The sequence below is a fragment of the Syngnathus acus genome, chromosome 22 (assembly GCF_901709675.1).
Source record: "Syngnathus acus chromosome 22, fSynAcu1.2, whole genome shotgun sequence".
Lineage (NCBI taxonomy): Eukaryota > Metazoa > Chordata > Actinopteri > Syngnathiformes > Syngnathidae > Syngnathus > Syngnathus acus.
In genome coordinates, this window is record NC_051106.1 from 4,435,801 (window position 1) to 4,462,465 (window position 26,665).

Sequence of the window (26,665 nt, forward strand, 5' to 3'; positions counted from 1 at the left end):
ATTCATTGTAGTCTATTGAGAAGAGAGCCGCGTTTCACGTCCTATTAGCAATCATGACCTAATCAATGAGCTGTGCCTTAAAAGAGCTGACAGCTAATTACGAGGGCAGCCCACCGTGCGCCATTCAGCTGGCCGCTCGGAATCAAAGGAGGACCGAGAAATATCTGCGGTTTGTACGTGGCACGTTGAATGCAAAGCACGTGTGGATTGCACGGACGCTGTCAGGCAAGGCCAAATTTGTTCCCGAGCCAATCAATGAATGAGCTTCATTGGCGTTGCCATGGCACAACATACACTTAAACACAATAGACATCACCTTGGGGAAATCGGCATGAGGAATAATCTCACCCCTGCCATTTTGAACGATGTCTTGGTGTTACTTTTGAAAACGAGGCAGAGTGCCGGCAAGGACGTTTGCGTTTCATTCTCTCCTCAGAGGTGTCGCCATTCAATTCAATTTCTCAAATCATGAGGGCAAAGGCAAATTACTTTCCTGTATAGTGGTGGAAGCAGAATAAAATCAAAAGCCCCCACTTCATTTTAAAATGGTTTTGTTTTTTTAAAGATCTAGTCACGAAAAGTGCACTTGATTATATTTCTCTGAGATATGAATACCTTTGGGAATCTTCCATCTTTTCCGTATGCGGCTTTGTAGAGCAATATAGCATGGAAGGAAATAATTAATAGCGGCTTCCTGTTGTACAAGTATCATTCAGGGATATTTATGCTTGTTCTTTATTGCTTTCTAAATTGCCTACTGCGACGCAGAAAAATAACAAATGATTATGAAAGTGGTAATGAAATCAACCATTGTGTAATCAACATCAACTTTTAACTGAGTGAATTTAAAATGGAGGGTTGCTCCTGGAAAATAAACTGTATTGAATATCTGTATAAAAGACAAATGGTTCTATTTTGCCCGATTTAATGAGGCACAAAACAGACATGAGTAAGAATGATGTAGGCTATTGCTAATTAAAGAGGAAAAAATGTATTCTCATCCTTTTTTGGCTTAATAATAGATTGTACCCGTCTTCCAACCATGTGGAAAAGTTAAACAGCAGGATTTCCCGCCAGATGAGCCAGCATCGACGTTGCCACGGCTCAGAGCTGCCAGCCCACGTTTGATTAGGCAGTTATCAGAATGTGATTGGCACTCAACGTGGCTGGCGAGACGACGGAGGGACCTAAACATTGTGTAATTAACCCCTACGCTTGTACGTATTCCACTTCGGGCGTCGCTAACACTGACAGCCTCCTGTCAGCCGCCTGGAGATGGCGGCTGGGATACAAAGGCTGGATTTGCTCTGTCAGCACTGCAGTGTGCATAAAATGGGCTGATGAGACGATGCGCCGCCGTCTTACTGTGCACTAACATTGAGGAGGTGCTGCGGGGAATGACTAAAATCATGAATGTGATGAATGCAGCAATGGAAAAGTAGGAGCTAGTCATAGGAAATGGATTGAAAAATCTTTTTTGTGTGTTGATTCAGGAATACCATGACCAAATTAATCATCAATCTCTCTCGACTGCAACTTCCTGTTGTCCTTCAGCTACAGTCTATATATTGGGGCCCCTTTGAGAAGCACCCCAACCACCAACAGATGGCCAGCAAAGAACCTGCCTGGTGGCCAATGAAAATATTCAGCGGGGGCTGATGAAGAAACCTCTTCAGACAAACTCATTAAAAAGGTCTTCTCCCTGACGCATGACCATCTGTTGGAATTGCTTTCCTGTTCACTTTCACTACTCAATTAACAGTTATATCTCGGCAAGCCTTTTTTTTTTTTTTTCATCCGGCTGCGTCTATGGGAATAATGGATTTTTACGAAAAGTCATCTCCTGAGTGCAATTTGCTGAACTTTAAAAAAAGAGCAAAAGTCAAATCTCATTAACCCGACTGCGGCGTACGCTAACCTTCCCAACAACAAGCATAATTGAGGACTTTGCTCAATTATGTGGAACCTTTGAAAACAAAATTAATATTCATATCTGTGTCTATCATTATTCTGAAAGCAAACCCAATGGCCTTTCTTGCATATGGAACGATCTCCATCCGTCCTTCACAATGTTTGAACAGCAAGGTCATGCTAATTATTCTTTGACAAGGTGAGTGAAGTGCGGACTGACCACCATCATAAACAACCTGTAGCCAACATCAGAAAGGTGCTCAGCGGCGATTACAGATTAGATATTCGTCAAAATGGCGTCTGGATGAGCTCAGAACATACACTTGAGACATTTACGTTAAATCCTCAGTGATCACTGCTCGCTAAAAAAGGCCGTTTCATTTATTTTACGGATCGCTTTGGTCTGATTGATGGTCTGCATTACGCAAGCCCGGTGGCGGGTTGTTTGGACTCGCATGGCCCACCCAGCCCGATTGTACACAACATAGTGTTCTGTGGCTTCAGGAGTTCTCAAGGTTTTCCATGTGGGCGCGGGACTCGACTCAGATGCAATCTGTTTTGGGGTTGGAGGCGTCAATAGTTACGACCTCCCTGAAGCACGACCGCATTTCACATCTCTCGCCCGGCCGCTGATAATTTAGGAACTTTACTCCACGCCAGCTTGCTTTAATTACTGAGCATAAGTGGCAGCGTTTGGTCAGGTTTATGGGTTTTTTCAAAGAGCAAGCTAGCTTCAGACAGACCAATCTGGGGGACTGCAAAGCCGTAAATCCCAAGCTGAGCAAGCAGCACCGCTAACAATGCCTCGGGCTGATGCAGGGCAGAGGAGCCAGACTGGGATTTTTCATAAGGACTATTTTTTCCTTTCATGTACCTGAAACAACAATGAATACAAGGTCTGAGTGGAGGATGTGTAAGGAGTATTCGGGTCAATGACAATTTCTTAAAAATGACTTTCATGAATGAACAAACCCAATTTAAGGTGAGATTTCACTATCACAGTCACATTAAATTGCTTGCACTGCTGTCCATAAATTTTACTGACATACTTTTTCATTGTTTGTCAAGCTTTTTTACATCTTCAACAATCCTCATTCAAATGCAGGTAGACATCTCTGTTTAAATTATGAAGATGAAAACGTATTTTTGTTTGTAATATTGCATTAAACTACTTTTTATTGTCAGAAATGTTTAACTTTGTCACAGAATGTCATAAAACAGCAAGTATGTGTTTTCTTTTAGATTCGACCAAGCATGCAGAAATGGAACATCTTATGTGCGATACAAAAGTCCCCTTGAATACATTGAACCCAGTTTGGAAAAGAGACATTTGCCAGTAATGAGATGATAGTGAAAACAGAGACGTAAGACATAAAAAGTGGCAAATAAATGGAATAGAAAATCAGATGAGATTGCTATAGACTAAAAGTGAAGTGTGAGCAGATAGCCCCAACACAGGCTCAGTGTCGGGTCAGGAGGGGAAACTCCTGCTGTTGAATGAACTCATTTCTGTTCTTAACCAACTGGCAGCTTCCTGCAAATGATTGGAGCCCTGAGGAGAAGCTGGCTGCGATTCATCGGTTTTAACTTAGACTAAAAAGTCTGCCACAATTCCTTGCAACCATTTGCACTCAGACAACAACTTCCGAAGAACAACATGATATGATCATATCTAACATGTTTATCCAAGTGTCTGTTGTGCTCCTTAAAGGCTGAAAATGGCTTTTAAAAGGAATCAAATTCACTTACTGTTTTCCACACCAGAAGGAGATTCGGGTTAAAAGGCGCAGACTCAGTTGCGGGGGCTTTTTCACATAGGGCGCACCGCATTATTGGGCACATGCAAAAAATAAAAATAAAAAATAAACGCAATGCAGTGAGTTCGGTTGTATGAGTTCAGTTGTACTTTATTCTACTATTAAATCATGTACTTTAGTGTACTCACATTATTGTTGATGGATATTTATTTGCAAATCCACCAAAGTCCTCATCTTGTGTATCAGATGTAAACAGTTGGGGAGTTTGCAATTAATCATGCCAAGTTCCCTCTCGTCATTGTCTCGTCGTTGTCACGTTGCTCTTCGGCAATGATTCGGACTTTCCAGAAAGCCTTGGAAGCGTGTTTCTTTGTCGATGCCATTTAAGAGCGTCCTCATGCTGTTTGCTTTGCACAAACAATTAGTATTAATTTATCAATGGCGGCGGAGGGGCGTACTCTATATTACTCCAGTCCTCTGATTGGTTTACGTAAGACGCATTGTGCTCTGATTGGTTCATCGCGACTACATATTACGTCTTCTATTTTTGAGAAAATTAAAGGCTTTTAATTGCACTAATGATGCGGAAATACGGCGATATTCGTTAGAATTATGTGCAAGCACATTGGATGACTGTGTTTGGAAACTTTGGATCATAACACAATTTATTGTAACAGGGATTGATCATGTGACCCGGCATAATCACATGTCAAACGGCGAATTAAAAAAAACGACAAAAATCTGGATCATCCGTAAGAAGTATTTTATTCACAGATACTGTAAAAGTAAAACACAAGCTGCCATATCATACATTTTTACACAGGGTTTGAAAATCCTATACAAAAACAAAGATATTCGAAAATATGGGTTTCGATATGAAATATGACCTTACATAAAATAATTTCTTGGAAAAAGGTCTTGGTTTGGTATTATAGGTTTTTCATTCACAAGCCTAAACCCACATTAGTGAAAAGTGAAGTTACTGTAAAAAATTTGAATGGTAAAAATGGAGTAGAAATCATTACTTAAAAAAATGATTAAAAAATATCATGCAGCATCTTCAGAGAGGGCCTGAGAGAGAACATCTTTGTCAAAGAAAGTAAACAAAGTCCTATTATTACAGATATTAAAAAAAATGCAACAAAATACCCCAAAAAGTTGTTCGCAATCATTTCCAGTGATCATCTCCAATGACATACAGATTGCTAACTAATACCATCGTAATTTGTATTAAGATGCATAATATCACTGGAAACCATAAAAAACGTGGAGCCGTTTTATGTCGTTTTTTTCAAACTTGCCAGAATAAAACAAATAAATAAAATAATCCAGAACAAAGAGTCCAATGTGCTGTTGCACTTAAAGTCAGTACTGTCAGTAAAAAGTGGAATGCATAGAGCTGAGGCTCAGCTGTAACAAATTCAAAACAATAAAACTAAAACACAGGCTTACTTGTGCTTTCTCCTCTGTGCCACTTTTTTTTTTTTTTTACATTGTAAAGATCCCCATTTGCTGTCAGTGTAACTATTCATCATCCTTTTCTTATTGTAGGCTTGTATAGAAAACCATTCCATGGGCATGTGTGGAGGCACCAACGAGCACCTAACGCTAACTGTCCATCACAGTGGCTCTCTGATTGATATGTTTTGGCTTACGACCTCCTTTCGGACACACATCGATGAACTGTACATAACTGCTGCTCGACCTTTGCGCATCCACTGAGACTCATTGCGATCAAGGCAACTGGAGGGACCAAAAAAAAAACATTCACTCAACCTTGCGGAGGTTGATGGGAGATGAGATCATTCATCAGAAAACACAGTCCAACTTGAAGATCTAGAAAACTACAAAAGTGAACATAAGGCGCAAGAGGCTGAATGAAAATGCCGAAAATGCTGACTGAGGTTTCAAACAAGACAAAAGGCAAAATCTGGGAGCGCAATAACATTAGCTTATTGCTTTTTTTCTTTTTTTTACCCCCTTTTTTTATTTCTACCCTTCCGATGAGATTTTTTTTACACACCACATAATCATAAATACACTTTACAATGCAATATAAAATATTTGTTCTTAAAAGCAATATGTTCAGGGTTTGCTTAGGTATGCCGGCGGCACCAAATGAAAAAGAATGACATGAAACAATTTTTAAAAAAGGCACTTCCAGGTGTTCATTGACTCCTCTAATGGCCACTGTTATGCATTTGTGCTCACGTTTCGTTTCACTGCCTTCAAACATGTCCCCGGACAACGAGGCACTCTCGCAAAGTGGTTTACGATTTCCTGTTCTCATGCAAAGACGCCTTCTTGCCTTCTTCAATGCAGTGGCTACTACATTTCACCATCCTTTCACTTCCTCACTACTCCTTTCCTAATCGACTTCCATCTGGCTTCACACTTCAACTTCCCGTGGTTCCTCGTGAGCGCCGGCTGGCTGTGTGCTGATATCAAAGCAGGTCACCATCATAACACGCGACTTGCACAAGTTGACGCAAAACTCCAGCTCGTCTGTGACTCGCTCCAAGATGTCCAGGTACTCCGGAGACTCTTTATCCAAATTCGGGTCCACTTCAACTGTTCACACAAAAACAAGATTGGTCATTCAGATGATGATATAGCAATAAAAGACAAAAATAAATAAAATAAATACTGACACTCTCCGGTCCACTTGCTGGGATCCATCATGAGCCGAGCCTTGGTGTCCTCTAGCTCCTCCATCAAAACCTCATGCTTGGATTTCAATTCTCTTACTTGCTGTTGCCTTCTCTCCAACATCTTCAACTTATTATTAAAATACAACAGGCCCTGGGGGATCATGAGAACTGTTAAAACACCCGTATTGACATAAAATCTCAATTTAAAGTGGATATTTGTGGACAGCCAAAGGTTTCCTCACCTTGTCAACATCATGAAATGGTTGCTGAAAATGACAAGAAAAAAAAGTTACAATGTGGAACATGATTAATCCGAATATATTTAGCTAAAGTGTGCTAATCATTTTTTTTTACTATCGAAATGTGTCCTCCAATTAAAAGCAAATCAAACGTAAGAAGTTAAGCATGGCTGTGCTAAAGCTATGCGAGCAGTCAATGAGCCACAGAAGAGGAGCTATAAAAGGCAATCAACGATGAGCGCTGAGCAGATTGAGCCTCGTCTTCATTTCAAATTCTTTCGCCGTTCCTCACAATTTCATTATCCTCACTCTTGCCCTCAAGAACAGTCCATATATCATTTAAAGCCTGTCGGTAATTGCCTCCAGAACTGTTAACATTCCCGAGAAGTCAAAATTCTCAGCAAGTAGGCTCTCTACGCTGACATTTCCAATCGGGGATTTGCCACTCAGCTGACTGAAGGTCAGACGTCTGAGTCATGTTATTCTTGTCATGGTCTTTAAAAAGAAACTGGGAAGAAGTGAGCTAAGACATTCCCACAACTTGTTGTAGATGCAAACTCCTGCTAAGGCTTAGCAAGTGAGAGCCAGACGTTACATGATCCATGACAAGGTCAGCAAGATGTCGGGAAAGTTCCGCCACGCACCTCTGAAACTTGTTCCTGACGTCCTCTCTGAAGGCGTTCCACATCGTCAATCTCATAGACCTTGATTTCAAAAGGTTCTTTCAACGTTGGGGGCAAGTCCACCCACTGGCCTGCTGTGCTTACTTTCTTCCCCAGGGAAGAGGTATCTGGCAGGGCCGCTGGAATTAGCCGTCTTCTCTGGAAACCTGCAAAACGTGCATTTAGTATTTACTGGAGTCTGGGGGTAAATATGTATGAGTCGCAAATGATGCAAAGCTGGGCTAGTGCTGCTGGATGCATATTTATAAGATTTTCCCGAGTTACCATGCTGCAGGTTCACATACAGGAAAATATCTTAGAGGGTTTTGCTTAAGTCCTGTTTAGGCCCTGAATTCCAATTTTATATTTATAAAAAAGAAATAGAGCTAGGTCCTCTGCTCTCATGTTCAATTCATCTAACTTAATCATAACACAGTTTGAGACGTCTTCTTGTGATACATTTATCACCGATTTCCCGTACATGCATGAATAATTCATGGAATTCTAGCAAAGGGAAAGAAAATACGATGAAATACCAATTTGCTAAGAAAGGATAATGGAAAAGAAAGCCTTTCTTGATAATGGAGCAAGACTGCCAGGCGGCATTGCTAAATTAAAATGTTGCAAGTGGACTTTTCTGAAAATGAGTAAAACTGTCATTCATTCAATCTTACCAGTTGCTCTCTTTTTGGGATATTTGGAGCTCCTGGTTCTGCCCGAAGATGACATCCCACTCTCGCTCATTGAGTCATGGGCAGAGGAAGCGCTCCCCGTCGCTTCGCTGTCACGGATCATACTCTCGTATCCGCTGCTGCCACCGCTATGATAGAAGAGAGCTGTGCGGCCCATAGCGGGAGGCAACTCGCCACTCAGCACGCTGCTGTTGTCACTACCATGTCCGCTGCTATAGCGCTGAGGTCGTCTAGGTGCTGTGATTTTGCTATACGGAGAAGGTAGCATAGCTGTCGGGGATTTGTCATCCCCCACGTTCAGGCCACTGTCGTTACCGCTGTCGGAATCTCCGGAAACTCTCACGTGTTTGCCGGATATTCCACCTGTTGCCAGTTCGCTCACACGGCTATTGGCGGCTCGTACGGCCTGCTTTGTCCCCATGATAGTCCCTCTCCCTGGTTTGCTGCTGACAGCAGCGGTGGTCCGAGGAGCTGATGTTCTGCCTGATGGCGGAAGGTTGGCATTGGTAGTTCTAGTCACAGCAGTGGCCAAAGATTTGGTGGAGGAACTTAAGCCTTTGGAATTGTTGGCGGACAATGAGCGTGCCTTACTGTTATTAAGTGATCCTAATGTTCGAGGGTTTCCTGATGCTTTGACCTGGCCCGTTTTGCTTATGGTTCCTGGAGATGACGGGCAGGTAGCGATCGGAGAACTTGATGAATTAGGAATGCCAAATCTTGGGATGGATTTACCAACTTTGCCACTGCCGCTACCGAGACTTGCTCCACTATTTTCCCGACTAAGCCCGGCTCGGGGGCTGGACAGAGACAAACTGTCACACCTCTCTAAGGATATCTGACTCCCATAGTGATGCCCGGCTTCACCTCTCGTTCCTCTTGCCTTCAGGCTAGAAGTAACTTTGACATGGTCAGATCTTAGGCTGGAGGTTTTGAAATGAATGGAGTCCGCTCTGTGACGAACCTCAAGCTCATCCTCTGACACGCCTGCCCTTGCCCCAATGCTCCTTCCTGCCTCCCCATATGCTGACTTTAAGGCACTTTGGGGTAGAAGAATCTTGGTCTTTTGGTCCAGGCTGGACTTTCTTACCGGTGGTGGAGGAGGGGATATGCAACCAGGTCTGGGTAGATAACTTGACTTCTGTGAGTTAGCCTTGTTGTTTTTCCCGAGAGAGGAGAATTTAAGGCTTGTTGCTGCTGCAGCATCTTGGGTTCCCTTGTAGTCCATTGAGGAATGGATGACGGGCACTGTTCCTAGAGTGGTGGCACCTCTTCTTAGTTGAGGCATTCTGCTGGGGGGTTCGGATTTCTTACAGGCAGACTTCTCGCACCCATCAACCACCCTTTGGGATGAGGTAGACCCCTGTACCTTGGATGGTCGAGATGTACTGTTACAGTTGTTGGATACTTTGCTCGTGGAGATACCACTGGGAGGGGTTCTGACAAACCTGCTGGCGGAGACAATGGGTTGCGCTTGTGAGAGGTTGTCTGTGCGCTGCCAGGGATTTTCCTGCCTCAGTGGATCTCTGCTGCTACTGCTACTACTACTACTGGGGATGGATGAGGTAGGTTTGACCTTCCTTGGAAGACTGGAGTGAACCATAGAGGAGCTCTGTGCGGAGCTAAGTGAGTGAGCTTTTGTTATTTTAGAAGGTAATCTATGGAGTGCTTTGGTTGGATCTGGAGATGGGGGGCACTTGGTCAAGGACAGCTTGCTTGAGGCGACACTGTCACTGTCCTGTTCTGAAAAACTAAACCCACTGTCATTCAAGGAATTCTTGGCTTCTCTAGTTGATGGTCCAGGATGGAACATGTCAAGGGATTCAAAATGAAAAGTGGCTTCTGGTCCAATACTCTTGTCTGGAGGAAGAAAGACATCAGAAGATTGTGCCCCTTCACTCTCCAGGGTGCAGACACTCACTTCACTAAGCCAAGAGCTGACAGATGAACCTCTACTATGTACACACTCCATTATTCCTTCCTGCAGCGGTGTGACCATTTCAACATTTACCTCAGCTCCACCAACAGATGATGTGTAGGCATCAAATTCATCGTTGATGCTGCTAATAATGCTAACAGGTCTGGAACCGGAGGCAAGAGCCTGCAGAGAACAATCACTGTTAAAGCTGATGATGCTGGATGGCCGGCCCTTATCTCCAAAACCGCCAATAGACAGTTCTTCAACCACAGTGAATACCAGCTCATCTTCTCCATTCAGCTCCACAGGCTGCTGCAAGGTGACGGTAGCTCTGAGGATGTCCCGATCAAAACATCTTTCCTGCAAGGCGGAGCTGATCTGGCAAACCTCCATCGGAGACCGATGACTTGGAGAAGCACAAGGATCCCTCCGTTTGACTGCTTGGTGGCTCATTCCAACCGGGGGCATTCTGGTGGTAGATCGTTCTGTTTTTTCTGAATTTTCCTTGTGAGATGCTTTCTTGTTGAAGTAGATCTTCTCCCTTACAACTGGTTCAGGATGAACCGTTGCAGCGATTGGCAATTGATCAGTATCGACACTGTTTTCTGAAACCAAGTTCCTCTCACCATCAGCGCTGGTTCTGCATACATTGGGAACACATTCCGGTTGTTTGCTTTCTGAAATGTCCACTTTCGTTTTAGTGCCAGGACTGCAAAATGGCTGTACAGCAACAGATTTAGGAGATTGTTTGGGTGACGTGCCATCTTGGTTGCAAGTCATACTTGCAACAGTCTTTGGTGAAACAGAGCTTCCGCTCTCCTTGGATTTATCCATCTTGGGGCTCGCTTGGTTTCGCTTACCCTCACCAACAAATGCTGTAGGTTCTTCACTACCGTCTATACAATCCAGCCTCTCTTGAAGCTCAGCAAACGTGTTGCATTTAAAGAATTGGTCTCTGTCTAAGGGACCTTCCTTGACTGCCCTCTTCTTGTTCAGGGAAGGGATGATGGGAACAAAAGCAGGTGGACCTTCATTGTCACTCAGCTCTCTGTCTGAGATCGCAGCTCCACCCGGGCCCACGTAAATGACAGTATCGCACGAGTGCTCACTACTGGAGGAGTAGTCTGGGTCACTGAGCAGAGAGGGTAGATCCGGGTCTAGGGCTACTGTCCGAGGATGGAAAGGCCTGAGGTGGGGTGGTCGACGGATCCTCCCTTCCTCACAGGAACTTTCCCCTCCAGATGAACTGGATGCATACTGGAAAAAAACACAAGTGAATTAAACTGACTTTTGAAGGATCTACGAAAACTTTTAATATTAATATTAAGTCAGCAATATGATCTATACAACCAGTTTATACCTACTGCATATTAATTGCCACAATTCAATCTTAAAGCAAGATTGAGGCAAAATTAATTCCTGGGAAATTATCCGTCAATTTTTATACCAAGGTTAAAAGTGCACATCAATAGTCACGCAGAAATTAATGTCAATAAAATAAATTGCCATGTCTGGACTACATTGTAATCATGCTTGGAACCGTAACGGAATAAATGTATGCTGTCATTGCGCCTAATTATCTGGAGCATATATTTCCCTAATACAAAGAAATGCATTACACAATGCCTTAGGGAGTGGTATTGATTACACGATAATATGTTGAGGAGCTGAGAAATACTAGTTACTGCACTGATAATCTTTCATTTGCAGGGGTAATTACACATTAATTTGCTTTATCACTCCAGAATTACAGGTTGAAGACCTGTTTAAAGGATCAAGTCGTGGCATGGAACATGGAAGATATAATTTCAATATGCTGTATGTCAAATGCTGTATGTCAGCAACACTCATATAATATTTGATAATTAATCTGCACTGCTTAGTTAATAGTGATTTGTTAAATAATGTAAATGGTTTCAAAACGCTCTTGAAAAATGCACCATGGTAATAAAATGATCTTGGTACCTTTGATTTCTTTTTCCTCATTCGATGAATCCGGGATGCCAACTGGATGGTGGTGAGTGAGTCGGCGTAGTTAACCGGGGAATCAGAAATGTGGGCAATCATGGTGGTTCGGCAGTTGATGTTGCCAAGGGACTCTCTCAGCAACATGGTCAATTTGCTGTCCCTAACGGGGATCATTATTATCAGTAAATCCTGTCATAAATATGGTCATAGAAATAAAGTGAGCTTATTTTAAAACTCTGTCCAAGAGGACAAATCATTTGAACTTGCTGCAGCAGCAGTGAAGACAAACTAAGCTCAACTTGCAAGGACTTGCTCGATACAATGACAGATGGACTAAACGGTGAGTAATAGGCGAGCCTTACCTGTAAGGTACGTGCTTCGCTCCATTCGCCAAAGCCATGATGACGGTTCCCAATGCATTCAGTGAAAGACATGCACCTCCTCCTCCGTCTCGACTTTTACTCAAGACTTTTTCACAGCTCCCCAGGTCAATGAGGTGTAGCCTGCTCCGCCCACCTGACACTAAAGGGAAAATGGCCGAGGGAGAAAAGCGGTGAGTAAAACACACATAAAGTTTCTCACACAATGTTAATTGATTTGAAAAGTTACACAGACCTGACTAGACTGGTTGACTAAAATTGTGAAGTGATTCAAGCTTATTCCAGATGTGCAAATCATTTAAAAAAAAATTGTGTAACACAGTGATTGCACACACAGACAAACAGATGTGAATAAAAAGAATTCAAGGAGTTGTTTAAATTATTTAAAAAATTAAGTGACTGGATAGAAATTGCTGCTAAAGTTTGACAAATTGTAAACGAAGAGTTTTCATATTTAAGGTATTTTCTTTTTCAATCAGACATAACATTAGTTGCCTTAGGGCTTTTTTTTTTAACATAAATGTATGCAACTATATATATGTTATGATCATTTTTGTATGACATTTTTATTGATGTTTACACTTAAAATAATTGGAACCTCTGTGCCAGTGAATTGTAGCATAGCCCCAATTAAAATGACACTAACTTCCTCCCTTGCTGCTCTTCTCCATACGATACTGGTAGATGTGTAGCGTGAACAGCATATGCGAGTTGCGTCGCTCCTCCTCATCCGCATCGGGCCGGCTGGTGCTGCGGGCCGACATGGCAGCATCCAGAAAGAAGGCTGCCTTCTCAGCTGTCGGGGCATGAAGCTCGCTCTGATTCTGAAGCTGTAAATGGGTTTGATGTGGGGGGGGGGGGGGGGGGGTGAGGGTTTTGTAGAAAAGGCAATGGTGAGCAAAAGAATCCACATGGTGCTTTGAGAAGAAGACCAGATCTGGAAAGGAAGGCTTAATTGGACACCAGCACATATTTCTGCCCATAAGATTGGGTCTTGGGGGCAATTAAAACAGCAGATATGTGCACAGAGGGAGAAAGATTAGCAGATGTAATATAGTAGGAAGCAGGTCTTCAAAGTCTGGTCTGAAGTTGGACAAGACAGAAAAAGAAATCTGAAAGCAACCTCCATGTGGCTGCGAAGCAGAAGAAGAGCCGACTTTGAAGTGAGGGCAGATCCACATTCACCAAACATCTGACAGCAACACCTGTGAGTGGCTTTTCAAAGCGACACCATCCCCCAATAATACCTCCATTGTGCTTAGAAGTGCTCACACACACACATAATAGACGCTGATGGATGCTGACAAGAGAGTCAATGCAACGGTAAGGTGAAAGCCATCAATAGTACTGATGGCAAGAGAGTACAACTGGCAGCAATAGCTGGGAGGAAAAACAATTAGATACGCCATTTTTTTAATATTGTTAGCATTTCCCGACAGAGATGCTGTAAAAAAAATGTTGGCTGGTTCTTACTTGAGTGCCGCAAATGGGATCCTCTCTGAGATGGATGCCTGGCGACTGGCCCTCCTGCTGGCTACCCGTCGATATGTCAGACAGCAGGTCCTTAAGTTCCTCATCTTGGCCAAAGATTTCTACCGCAGACACCCGGACGGAGAAGCGTGCACCCGTCTTCTCCTTGCGTTCATTGATGAGCTTGAAGAGCCAGGAGATGGCGCAGGGCACAACACCTAAGGTCTGAGTGGAGCCGTCGTTTCCAATCATCGTGTACGTCTTGCCTGAGGGAAAATTTGATCAATTAGAATCTTTGATTGACATATTGAGAGGAGAAAACGAAACATTTCAAAATCATTCAGCCTTACCAAGCTTAACCTGTCCGAAGCAGAAGATGCATCCATCGGCGCCATTCGCCACTGACTGGATGACCTCTGCCACCGTACCTGAGCACACCTCCACCTGTGGGTAATCATCAGGCACTCAAATCATTTCACACCCACAATACATTTTTAAATAAACATTTACTTGGCATCGCCAAATCTTGCTCAATATTTTTCATTGCTCTGTCGTGTATGCATGCGTTAATGCCTTCCTCATTTTTTCAATTTGTTTTAGTATAGGCCCTCTGGGGTCGGGTAGCAGAATCCCCCCGCCCCTCGCCCCTCCCATACATCATACAGCAAACAAGGCTTCTAACAGCACAGCAGCTTGCTGATACAGTTAGCCACAAGCAGTGCAGTCCCAGCGGCACAATCGAAGCATGTTGGCCTCAGCTCTGCAGTAAAAAACCTTTTAGGGTTAAACTATCAGCAGCTTACTTAGGCAAACACTTATTCCAAGTAGCGTAAATTATGAAGGAGATGATGACTTGCATTTATTAAACGTTCCCTGAGACACAGCAAATTTTAAGAGCGTAGAGTATTTTGTAAACATGTACCCGACCTTTTGTCTTTCATGTCAGTGGACTGCTTCCCGAGGGCTGAGATTATATTCTAGCAGTGAGGTTAGCTATAACTGGAGTGGATTCAAATCATTCCCCAGAGGGCTTAAAAGGCCCAGCTGTTAGGCCCACCCTGCTAAGGGTGCCCCCTGACCCGAGAGCGGCACTTTTTTTAAGCCCCTGGCCACTCCCTATCAGCTTTAAGACGTTCCTTTACCCTTGAAAGAATGAAGCACCATATGCAACCTATAAAAACATTTCAAACACACAATGTCTGTGTACTTACTTGTGAGGCGTCTTGGGTAAATACAGCATCAAAAGCAAATATCTTTGGGACAGCAACAGTGGCGGAGCGTCTGTGTCCTGAACTTGAGTGTGGCGGGCTGGATGCGGGATCGTAAAGGGTGACCTGCTTTTTCCTGCTGTCCACTTTCAGGAAGGATTGAGACTCGGACGAGTCTGTCGCTTCCAAAGACGGGCAAATACGCATCATTACTTTGACCTGCAGACCAGAGTGAAATAAAGAGAAGAGACAAAAAGACATGTTCAATTATAAAGCAAATAATAAAGCATGAAAAATGGCCAGACACGACAGAAGGACATTTTCGGATTTGCCACAAAGGGATAAAAATTACAGGCCTGTTTTTTTTTGCTTCGAGTACTGACAAAAGAGAATAAATTACATAGGCATTCTGAATATAGCTCAGCCTCCCAAAGGAAAGCTCAGTGCCACATTGTGCATTAACATCACGTCATCTGTATCAGAGTTGATGGACACCAAAGGTTTCCATGGAAACGCACAATCCAACATTGACTGGCAAACTCGGCAGGTCATCCTAATGCCTAATGGTGTCAGCGAGAGGCGGCAAGGTGTGCATTGAAAGTCAAGGCGGAGAGTGGTGCAGATGAATGTGTGAAGCAAGTGTCATGCGAGAGGATTAGCGCTCTGCCGGGGTGTTTTTCTGCACGGAGGGAAGCTCGCCCGCATGGGAGTGCACAAGCATAACCCCCCCCCCATAGCACCTACTCACTCTTCCTACTTCTCACCTCTATGATTGGAAAATGGAAAATCAGGTGCCGAACAACAAATGTAACATTTGCGCAGTCCGTAGGTCACCGTCATGCCTGACCATATTACGACGAGGGATGTTGTCCATCTAATCGCCATGGTAACCGAGTATGAGGGAGTGCCACTTTAGTCTAACATGCAGTCAGTCAGTGCTGCACGATTGAAGAGTTTATCGTGTCTATGGGTGTGGTCCCCATTTGTGCAAAGGAAAAAAAAAACTGCATTTATCATAAGGAACTGCAAGATCTACACTCGCAAGATGATTTGCTACCAGGGCTCCAAAAACATTGTGGCTGGAAAGCCATTTCTTGCAAAGTGCATGCTTTCCACTCAACAGGAGAGCTTTTGCCATGACTGACATGTGCATATAATATTACATTTGCTGTGACATTTAGAGGGCTTCCACATAACTGCAGCTTCTCACACAGAGGCTACCAGCCAAGCAAATGCCTTAGTTATATTTATGTTGGCAAAGAAGCCATACTTGAGCCCACAGAGAATTGACTCCAGTACTTTCACACCTCAGACTGCTGTGCTAATGGATCCTGGTTCGCTGCCCCGAGATGCCTCAACAAGTCCATTAGTGTGATTTGGGCCCTCCCCAAATCAGTCAAAAGTAGACGCGACCCACTTTTGCCATGACACATCGTGGAACAATTTAAGAGTATTACGACATAGTCACTCAACAATTTCAAGACAGATGGGCACAAAGACAGAAAAGAAACAAATGCAATGGCTTTAGAATTATAACCGAGCTTTACACACTCGTAACAATGCCATAAATGTTAATCACCTCTTTGGAAACAAGCCCTTTGGGTGCACAGATGCACAGTTTACCTCAGTTTTGGGCTTGTTTACAACGCAGACTTAGTGTGTCTCACTGGGAAGTTCACAATAAATGGCCTGACTGTCTGGATACCTGGCACAAAAAAAGCAAGCGCTTCCTACCCAGGTGGGACCGAATCTTGTTCAGGGACTTCTGTTTTATAAATACAGGACACCAGCTCAGACAAACAATAGTCAATAAACCACAGAGGAAGAGTGATGTGTTTACAGGGATTTTTTTAATGACTGCCCCATCGCTACCAGTTTGGCTTACGTCGGTGCGCAGTGCGGCAATCATGGAAATCCGAAACCTGTTGTTGATAGAAGAAGAGATTTGCAATTTGTGATTGTCTCTTGCCACCCTCTCAGCCTATTCAGTGAGAGGAATACCGGTCTCACAAATAAGAGAATTCATGACATTCCTGCAGGCTTATCAGAATGAGACTGTTTGAGCCACAGCAAACTGCCTTCAGTATGTTGTCCAGTGTGTCTCCACCCAGCTTTCACCCTCTCTTGTGTCTTGTGTATATTTACCTCTGTCAAAGTGCAGCGATGAGGTCATGTTTTTACAACTGTGGATTTGGTTTCACTGCCATGCTACTTCCTTGTGTGTTTGCACACAGGATTACAAGTCATAATTTTGCTGTATACATACAATGGAAAATAAAGTAATTTAATTTAATTTAATTTAATTTAATTTTATTAGTTGGGTGCACGTGATCGTGGTGGTAGTGTCTCACCTTTCCCATCCCTGGATTCTCTTTGACTTTGGAGCTGGCACGGAGCAGGCATGGTGGGGCAGGAGGGGGCGACACCTGCAGGATACCACTGAAGTTGGTGGGGTAGATGGAAGGCTCATGTGGGTGAAGCAGGGAAGGCTGCTGCTTCTTCCGTTTGGAGGACAGGTTGAGCTTCTGAGCTGCCCTGCAATGAAACGACACCAAACATATTGCGTAAGAACCAGAAGGCCACCACCAGTTATTTCATCTTCCCATGAGAACAAATTCTCAAGAATCCATTCCAATGAAAGATGCTGTCATGCATCTTCTTCACAGCCATTTTGCCTCCCCCAGGGGACTATCTTTTTGTACTATTGACATAGCTGTGAAGAGCATTGATTTTATCTGCATCAAACAAACACAGAGCTCCTAGATGTGGAACAATAACAACAATCGGGAGTTTCTCCTCTAGGGCAATTACAACACACGATATTCTCCTGTTTTAGAATTCAAAGCGAAACATGCAGTGCTTTTTTTTTTTTTTTTTTACCAAACCAAGTAGGCTATATGCTGCTGAGCGCTTAAAACTGATGTAACAAAAGCCACACTTTGGAAAGTCCTTCAAATTGTTATCCACCATATGGAGAAAATCAGACAGGGTCAGCTGAGTCTGGCCCATCGACTTCTTTTTGTCTTGCTATATCTCTGCAGGGTCTGCAGGGAATTTGCTGGGATCAACTAATACCCAATCTGACAATGCAAGGTCGCAGAAAGTGCAATACTTCCACAACTCGCTGAAATTGTCTAGTTGTTGCTGGGATGTCACATGGGAGAAGCAACAGAAGTGAACAAGCAACCCCCATTAGTCCATTTCAGGGCTCTTCCGGACAGGACTGCCAAAAACACACACCTCCCTCCCTTTGTCCTGGAGTGACAACTCCCCCCCCCCCACCCCACCCAGCTAGCACTCCCCTCATCCCTCACCTCTCCACTGTACGCCCCCCCCTGCAGCGACAACCCTCGAGCATAATCAGAGAACACGCTGCCGGCTGATGGAATAATTATTGCATCCAAGAGGGCTACAGGAGAAGGTTGTCCCAGGGGAGTGGCTGATGTGTGAGAGCATGCCGGCTGGATTGTGCGGATGAAAAAATGATGATGGTGGAGGTGAATGGGAGGTGAAGCTACATTGGAGAGAGGTACTGTTTTTGCAGCTCATTGATTCAAGACACCTCATCTTACGCTCTTTATTCTGCATCAAGAAGCAACAGGAAATACAAAAATATGGTTATTGATTCCCAACTGTTGTGACCACTGTGGTCAAAATTTGCCTCGCGCATCAAAACTGCTGCCCTTGTAGTTGTAAGGAAGAAGAAAAAAAAAAATTGGATTTATGGCTAGTTTTTTCTTCCTAAAAATAACAAATACGCAGGAAATGCAAAAGGAAATGAATGACTGGTCGCTTCCTCTCTCGCTAACACTCCCCTCATCTCTCCTACTTGGCCGCAATCAGTCAATGGAAATAAGCTTTGAGGAGAGGCTCAGGCAGCTTGTCCACCTGTTCACTGCCAGCAGTGACGCTGGTTCATGTGCAGTTTAGAATAAATGAAGTCAAGAAGAAGTGACAGACTGAAATCTGCTCGCATCCACTGCAAATAAAATAAAGTTAGAGCGATTGCTGTGATGGATACTTACAGCTCTTTCCAATCCATTATCTAGCTGATAGTCAGCAAACAGACAACTGATAGAGTCCAACTTTGCAGTCCATGTTTGACTTGTCAGCATTCTCCATTACTTGAACATTTGATATGCCGCCACAATCTGGCGAGAACGGAGCAAGGCGGGGCCACTCGCCAGCCAGGGCGCCGGGGTCCTTTTTACTCCGATGGCAATCATAGAGGGTCCACCTGATTTCACAGAGCGAAGATGATGCAGAGTAGGAGGAGGAGGTGTGGGCGACGTCGGAACTGAATGGGGGGGCAGGAAAAGAGTACCCAATGTGCGAGGGGGGGCAGGTAGTCCGCAGGGCTTCTTGGAAAGAGGAAATGAGGGGTCAGGAGGAGACCGAGCATCCCCTCATTTCACGCGCCACTAAAGCACTTCTAAAGCTTTCCATCCTTCTGCTCTCGAAAAACTTCATCCGCCGTCCAAAGATTCAGCAATCCAGCAAGAGTCCACACAGTTTTGCTCTCCGCCCCTTCATTCACATTCATTCTGCATTCACATCACAGGCTGCATGCTTAATCCCCCTGTGGTGGTGGCTGCTCATTCTGAGGATCACGTCCTTCCCACTGCTCACATGCAGGAATCAGCATGCCGGACTAGGATGCACTCCACTGGCTGGCTGAGAAGGGAGAGAATTCCTAGTCTGCCTCTCGCTCCTTCTACTCGCAGAGAAATTCTGGCAGCTGTCCTGCTATGCCTCCTCTCTCTCTCTTGCTTTCTCTCTCTCTCTCTTGCTTTCTCTCTCTCTCTCTCTCTCTCTCTCTCTCTCTCTCTCTCTCTCTCTCTCTCTCTCTCTCTCTCTCTCTCTCTCTCTCTCTCTCTCTCTCTCTCTCTCTCTTTTTTTTCCCCCAGCCCATCCCCTTTTCCTTTCGACAGCCCAACGGAGTGTCAGCTCACTCGATTGCTGGCTGCTTGCGGCGCAATTTGGGAGTACTGTTTTTCCCTACATGCACATACGGGCACGCACACACACACACAGGCTCTTCTAACCCCAACTCGTGCACATGCATGCAGTGCACCCCACTGCACGTCAGATGAATACTTAATGCCCACAGGAGCCCTCTCTTCTTTTAGGGTCCCACACTTCAAACAGATTTGGTTAGTATGCCTCCATGTGAGCATGTTGGTGTGGTTACTCATGACATTATATGCACATTTGTATTTTGTCTTTGTTGCAGGATGTAATTAACTAGGTGCTATTAATCCAAAATGATGTACAGATAAGGAAGGATAGCATAAATAAGCAATGTTGCAACTAAATCAGCAAGGTGGCAAAGACATTGGAGTGACAGATTGATGCTGGACGGTGAGATTGAGTGCAGTCAGTCAACGGTCAAGGGTAGAAAGAGGAGAATGAAAGCCTGCGCGTGGGCGAGCATCAGGGCAAGAGCGCTCCGTATTCCCCGGGCTGCCAATTTAGCACGGAGCTCCCTGGGCCGCCGACCAACCCGGTCTTGTTGGATAGCGTCCGACAGAGCGAGTGCGAGCGCTGCCAGATGAAAGAACATTCAGCGCAAATATACACACGCTCTCTGTGCACTTCTCCGCTTCTGACACAGTGCCCCTTTTATGAACTTGGATGGATTGACTATGGAAGCAGAGAAAGAAAAAAAAAAATCCAGACCCCTTGCCTACCTATTTGCCGAGCACAGAATTGTAATGAAGCGGTTTGATGTATCACGTAACCTTTAGCTTCCTCCGAGCCTCGGCGCGCTTCCCCGTGCTGTTTTGTAGCGTGTCCAACTTAATTTGCCTCAGGAGCTTATTTCAAAGCGCAGGAGGCGTTGCTCCAAGCTTTGCCACATGCTTCCAATTCCGCTGCTGGGTCCTGATTGCCAAGCATCCACATGGAAGACAATGTGAACATTGGTCACACTGACAGGCTAACTAGTCATTATTGGACTAATGCGTCTCCCCTTTCGTGAGTGTTATATGTCAAGATGACGTCATAATTGTAAACGGTCACCATTGGAAGTGCCCTGATAGCGTTTCAGCTTCATCACTGTCTTCTACTGAACAGACCTGGAGGACAGATAATGATTGCTGCATATTGAAATGACCCAAAAGAAAATCTCTTTGTTCAGTATCAGAGAGAGAGCGAGAGAGAAATTCCTCATTTCCGAAAAATCATTTGTTGCTTGCACCTTGTTTGTGCAAATTTGTCATGCCAGCTGCAGAGATCTTTAGGTAGGCCTTTTCTGAAGCTAATTACCCCGCTGGCCACATTTACTATCCTTGACATTTCCTTTCAGTGAGTTTCTTTTTTATTTTTGTCCCTTTGTAGACATGCAGGGATCAGATGAGTGAGAGCGATATCAGACTGTGCACAACAAACGCTCACAGCGCAGCTGATTAGCTGTCCAGAATGGCTCTTCATGAATGGAGACGGGAATGTTGAGCTGCAGCCAAGCTCACCACCAGGCAGCGATAATGACTACAGCACAATGCTTCAGACTGGCTCACATTTGGAGAAGCTCCGAATTTGTCTTGGATTTATGAAAGGAACGCTCACAAAACCATGTTGTTAGCTGGATAGGCTGCCAGAAATCCCGTATCAGCACGTGCTCGGGATTGACTGACAAGGAAGTCGTTCAGGTGAGGTGCTGGCTTTTGGAGAATCAATAAGAGGAAACCACCCTGGGCTAGAATCACTAGACACCGTCTTATTGATGGGCTGCCCTGGACACCATCAAACACCCTTTTGACCCAGAGATGAGCAAGGGGGAATAAAATAAATGTATTACCAACAAAAAGGTGAGCCACACTCAAACAATGCAGCCCATATGGCTCTTCTCCAAATATATGCCAAATCTGCATATCCGTGCAAGCCGACAAATGTCCATGATGCCAAAACACGAGTGGACCGATGCTACGCTTCGGTGGTGATTGAGCAATCATGACCTCATGTTCCCAAATGCATAAAGTATATACAGCCAAAAATGTGTAAAAGCAAGAAAGGTCAAGCAGAAATAGTCAGATGGAGCAAATAATTGAGGTTAATCACACAAGTTGATATATATATATATTATTTTCTCACTTCCTCTTCCTTTTCTTAATTCACTAAAAACAATCAAGAGTACCCAGTCTGAAATTCTGGCTGCTGTCCCGCTTTGCCCCCCCCCCATCATAAACAGTGATTCATCCTTGGAGTGTTGAGCAAAGCGGCAAGAGTCCATTATTTCACATTCACAATCCAATGTTTCACAAATCAAGAAACCATTTTGAAATCCTGAAACTAACACTCTTATCTTGCTGAGTGAATCTTATCACTCGCAAGTATTGAAGATTCTAACTGACTGGCTGGCTGTTTTCCTCCAGCCTGTGCATAGTCTACCATCTCTCAGTATATGCAAGAAAAAAAAGCCCAACCCCTCCAGGCTAAGATTTATTGGATATAGATAAATGAATCCTAGTTAAAGTGGACAGTGAATGATGTGACTTTCAATTGGCTGGGCAATATCCTGCACAGCACGTGCCAAACATGTTGCACCAAGACCTTTAAAATATGTTTGTTCCATAAACTGCTGTTTTGTTTCTGTCTCACCTCGGACGTCAAATACCAAATGGGGAATCGTATGCATGAAAGTGAAAGGATTAATAAATCAGAGATTATGATGATGGAATGGGAGAAACAGTTCAAAGACACTGACATTTCCAGTAAGATGAAGAAGAAAAGAGCAGCTGAGTCTTCTCATGTAATGGCTCAGTGCTACTGAGGCTCCACCAATGCGGCACCAAATAATTTTATGCCTGAGAAGGAAAAATTGATCATTGAGGCTTTGACACAGACACCTTGGAATCTTATTTTCCCCCTCAAAAATGGTATTCCCCAGTTGGCCAAGAATAAATTGAACAGTTGGTGCAAAACCTCATCAATATTCAGGAAAACCTGGTTTGGTGTTTAATGGCAGATAAGGAATGTGTAACCAGTCGGATTAACACAAGCTTTTTTTTTTTTTTGCATTAAGAATTGAATAATTACACAAAGACAAAAGGACACAAAAGTGGGGGATGATTTGAGTACTTGAATGCACCATGTGTCCTTGCTGTAACTTTTTGGCTTTTGTAGGTGTTTGCTCCTCTCCTCGTAAAGCCACAAAGCTCTCTTGACTAGACAAGCATCTTAACGAGGGCTTAAGACCTATAAATGAGGGACATTTGAGGGCAAAAGTCAGAGGCTATAGTTCTATTTACAGTTCATTTTATTGTTTTTGGCTAATATGGCTTTAAATGGGATGAACATTAGGTCATGGAGGAGGAGGAGACAAAGAAAAGGGCACCGTTGGACCCAATTGTCAGTCGATGAGATGGAGGAGCCAATTAGAAGCCCCGGAGGAAAGAATTGGAAATGAGAGTCAAAGCTAAATCCTTAGCTTTTGACCTCCTTTTGTTTGAGAGTGGCTAAATTGTAGCTATATGTTGTTCTATGGCAAACCTGATTCAACATGCAAGGCGAAGGGGGTGGGGGGGAAACCTCAGCACAAAAATTCACTTTTTCATCTGATAGGTGACAGATGAAGACATATTCTCCTTGGGTTGTGCAGACTGCCGTTTATCCCACCCACCTCACCCCCTAGCCGCCCTGGCACCACTGACAAAGATTAACAGCCGCTTTCATCCCTTCCTGTGTATTCACACCCTGCACAGTCTGCAACAGCGACGTATTTGGGCTGTGCTGATGTGTGCGGCTGCAGAGAATCAACTGGAATGACATCACACGCTCGCTACACATGTTGAACTCGGATTCAACCGCCGTTCCCACCCACACCTTCCCCTTGAAACTCTCAGGATGTGCTGCACTGCTCACCATAACATTTACCGTCTAGGGACAAAAAGAAAAAGCATTTTTTGGACATATATATGTTTATCTTGGGACATGATGACTGAGGAAGTGACAGCTTCTGCCCCACTTTGCTTTTTCATTAATCACTTGCAACCAAGGAGAGACACCCAGCGGTTATTTATTTGAACGTCCACTTAAAGGCTATCACAACAAAGTGGCCTGTGGGCTGCTAAACATCATTTCGGTGCTTAATCACCCATTCCCGAAGGCTACAAAGCAGCAAGGGCAGGGGAGTTTGAACATGTGTTTACTCATCTTTTATGTATATCTGAGTTAATAGGTAACTTAATAAACGCCGCAGGCGTTCGAGTCTGCTACGTGGTCGCAGATTAGAAAGGTGAAAAAAGTGGACTGTAGCATAGCATGCAGATAAAACATTCAACCAATGGAAGAATAGCCGTGCTACAAGGATATTATTAAGTCAAGATGATCCTGTATCACTCACGCAGTAGCACAGGCCACGCCGCATAATGTAGATGAGGATAATAGGATTTTTTTTTTTTGCATCTGCAGCCAACTCTCACGTATCCGGTCGTGAGCAGATTACAGAATAATCCTGCGTTCGGTAAAGGAGAGAGGATAAAAGCTTTACTGCAACTTTTGGCTTGACACTGCACATATCAAAAAAGCTTTGAAATATCTGAATGTTAGAATCAGAGTCTTTTTCCTAAAAGTACTATGAAGATGGTGACGAGTTTCTCTTCTGAATCTAGAAAATCTGTCATGAGTCATGGTGCGATTTGGGTATCAGAGGCCACTGGGAGCTATTTTGCATGTGCACATAATAGGTCATACAAATCCTCAAACACATATCCCCTTGCATCAGCTAAAGCACTTAAGCGCAACCTTATCCTGAAACACTCTTGCATTGTATGATAACAGTGTGCATTTGCATGACACCTGTCACTGACTGAGACGAAAACAGTGCGGATTGTAACCCCGAGCCCACAAGGCGTGAGATTGGCTCGCCATTCAGAGTAACAACTCAACCTAAACAGGGAGCTAACGATTTTTTTTTTTTAGAGAGGAGTGCATTTTTTTATTATCAGGGAAAAAAAGGCTTGACATCCACTGACATTATTTATTGTACATTCCTGTTCAATTGAGTTCTATGTGGGCTGACAACGGAATGGTATGAAAGCTTTGACCTTTTCTTCCAACGTCCATATTTTTATCACCTCTACCAATAGAATGAAACAAAGGCAGCCCTATGTAAGGTGACAAGTAACAACAGAAGTCTTCTCATGACTCTACATGAGAAAGGAATCTCTCAGAAGCGCCGTGCTTCTTCCACTCCCCGCGGGGTTTAGTCCACACGGACCAGGGGTGAGCACATAGCCTCACGTCAGCATTTCAGCTCTTTTGTTTGTCAGACATCCACCCTCTGCAGGCTATGTGAGTGGGCCAGACAGACTTACTGACTCAGAGCTTTATCTGGGGGAACAAGGGAGAGGGAGAGAGCAGAAGCTGCACCAAACACTCCGTTTTGGTTCTCACTAGCAGGTTGGTGATGACAAGCGCAAGTGATACTGCTGGCTGTCATAATGGCGTGCATCAGCCTACTTCTGCAGGGCATGATACTATCACTTGTTCCAAGCAAGAAGGTAGACTCGTAGAAAGTAGACACCGTAGAAATGAAATCGGAATTAAGCATGCAATGAACGGTCTATTGCTCCCATAGCAACTGTTCGGTGAGAAATACGAAGAGCTGCGGGCAGATTCGCAAACCACATGAGGGTGGTTGGAGGATTTGTCCTTGACACAACAAGGCTGGATCTCCGTCAACACGTCAGCCTTGGTGGAGCTCAGCCGGGCTTGGATGGAATCACACCAAGGTGTATTTGGATGAGCCGCAACAGCCTCAGTTAGTGCAGCCGTTTGTGTTTGGCACTGCACGTTTCGCAGCCATTAATTCCACTATGTTGATTTTAGTGGTAAAATAGCAATCAGTGTTTGAGCCTACGGTTAAAAAAAAAAAAAGATAAATAAAGCAAACCATCTCAAATTCCACCCACTCCATACTTGTGATTGCACCATTTGCTGCCCTGGGAATACGTGCTTTCCTTCGACAGATTGATATGAATCATTTCTCGTTTATCAGAAGGTGTTAACATTACACTGGCGCCTCAAAAGAGAGCCAGCATTTCAGCGGTGTCTTTTTCTGCTATGCTATACATTCTGCTCACACTCCTGCCCCAGTGGAGGAATCCATCTTGCGGTGGCTTGACAACACAACCATTACCCTCTCACCTCCAGGGAGCAGACAGTCTAGTCTCAACTATGCAAAAACTGCACAGGAGAAAAGGACAGAACAGATAGAAACATACTTTGGAAAGATCAAACGAGTGGCCTGCAGAAACGAAGAACCCGCAAACATAACAGAGGCATTAAACATAGAAAGAATCTGGATATCGTGTGGGAACAGATCTTACGTGACTCCCATTGTGGTCAATCTAATATTCTTCCCCACAGTTGCACATCTCCGGTTCCTGATGCAGTTAGAATCGAACCCGAGCTGGCTTTCCGAAAGCCATCATTTACAAGCACATTTGGTCTTGTCCTGCTATTCCTGCCATGTGGCTCCACACTCACTCAGTGGACCTCTGTACTCCACATATTAAGCCCCGCCCACTTATCAGGCATCATGATCTCTACTGTCATACCCACTGCAACCAACCAAACGGCACCGTTCGAAGCGTGAGTCTGCGGGAATTGTCTATTCATCCAGATGAGTGTTTATAAGGTCAAAGGTCGCCGATACTGAACTCAATTTCTGCAGTGTACTCAAAGCAGTTCAAAGGGAAGCGGCACGAGAGCACAAACGTGAGCGAGCACGAGAACGACGGCTGCCAACAATTACGGGAAGATTCCTTGTGTGAAATCATAGTCTTTAGCAAACAAGGCTCACCTGGGC

At 44.2% G+C, this 26,665-nt stretch overlaps 1 protein-coding gene across 5 annotated transcripts in view; it reads right to left on the minus strand.

Annotated features, from left to right (window-relative positions):
- Positions 1-4,414: 4,414 nt before the first annotated feature.
- kif26ab (kinesin family member 26Ab) overlaps positions 4,415-26,665 on the minus strand; it is a 47,930-nt gene continuing 25,679 nt past the window's right edge. For 3 of the 5 annotated variants that reach the window (XM_037241009.1, XM_037241010.1, XM_037241011.1), the window contains 12 exons: positions 17,205-17,388; positions 14,857-15,072; positions 13,996-14,089; positions 13,649-13,911; positions 12,822-13,005; positions 12,158-12,317; positions 11,793-11,955; positions 7,895-11,084; positions 7,203-7,387; positions 6,562-6,585; positions 6,320-6,470; positions 4,415-6,239 (listed from right to left, as the gene is read on the minus strand). In XM_037241009.1, coding sequence (XP_037096904.1) covers positions 6,058-6,239; positions 6,320-6,470; positions 6,562-6,585; positions 7,203-7,387; positions 7,895-11,084; positions 11,793-11,955; positions 12,158-12,317; positions 12,822-13,005; positions 13,649-13,911; positions 13,996-14,089; positions 14,857-15,072; positions 17,205-17,388 — 4,996 coding nt within the window. In that variant the 3' untranslated portion in view covers positions 4,415-6,057. Of the gene's footprint in view, positions 6,240-6,319; positions 6,471-6,561; positions 6,586-7,202; positions 7,388-7,894; positions 11,085-11,792; positions 11,956-12,157; positions 12,318-12,821; positions 13,006-13,648; positions 13,912-13,995; positions 14,090-14,856; positions 15,073-17,204; positions 17,389-18,878; positions 19,618-26,183; positions 26,352-26,665 lie in introns of those variants that run through there. The other 2 variants (XM_037241013.1, XM_037241012.1) reach the window with 2 other exon arrangements.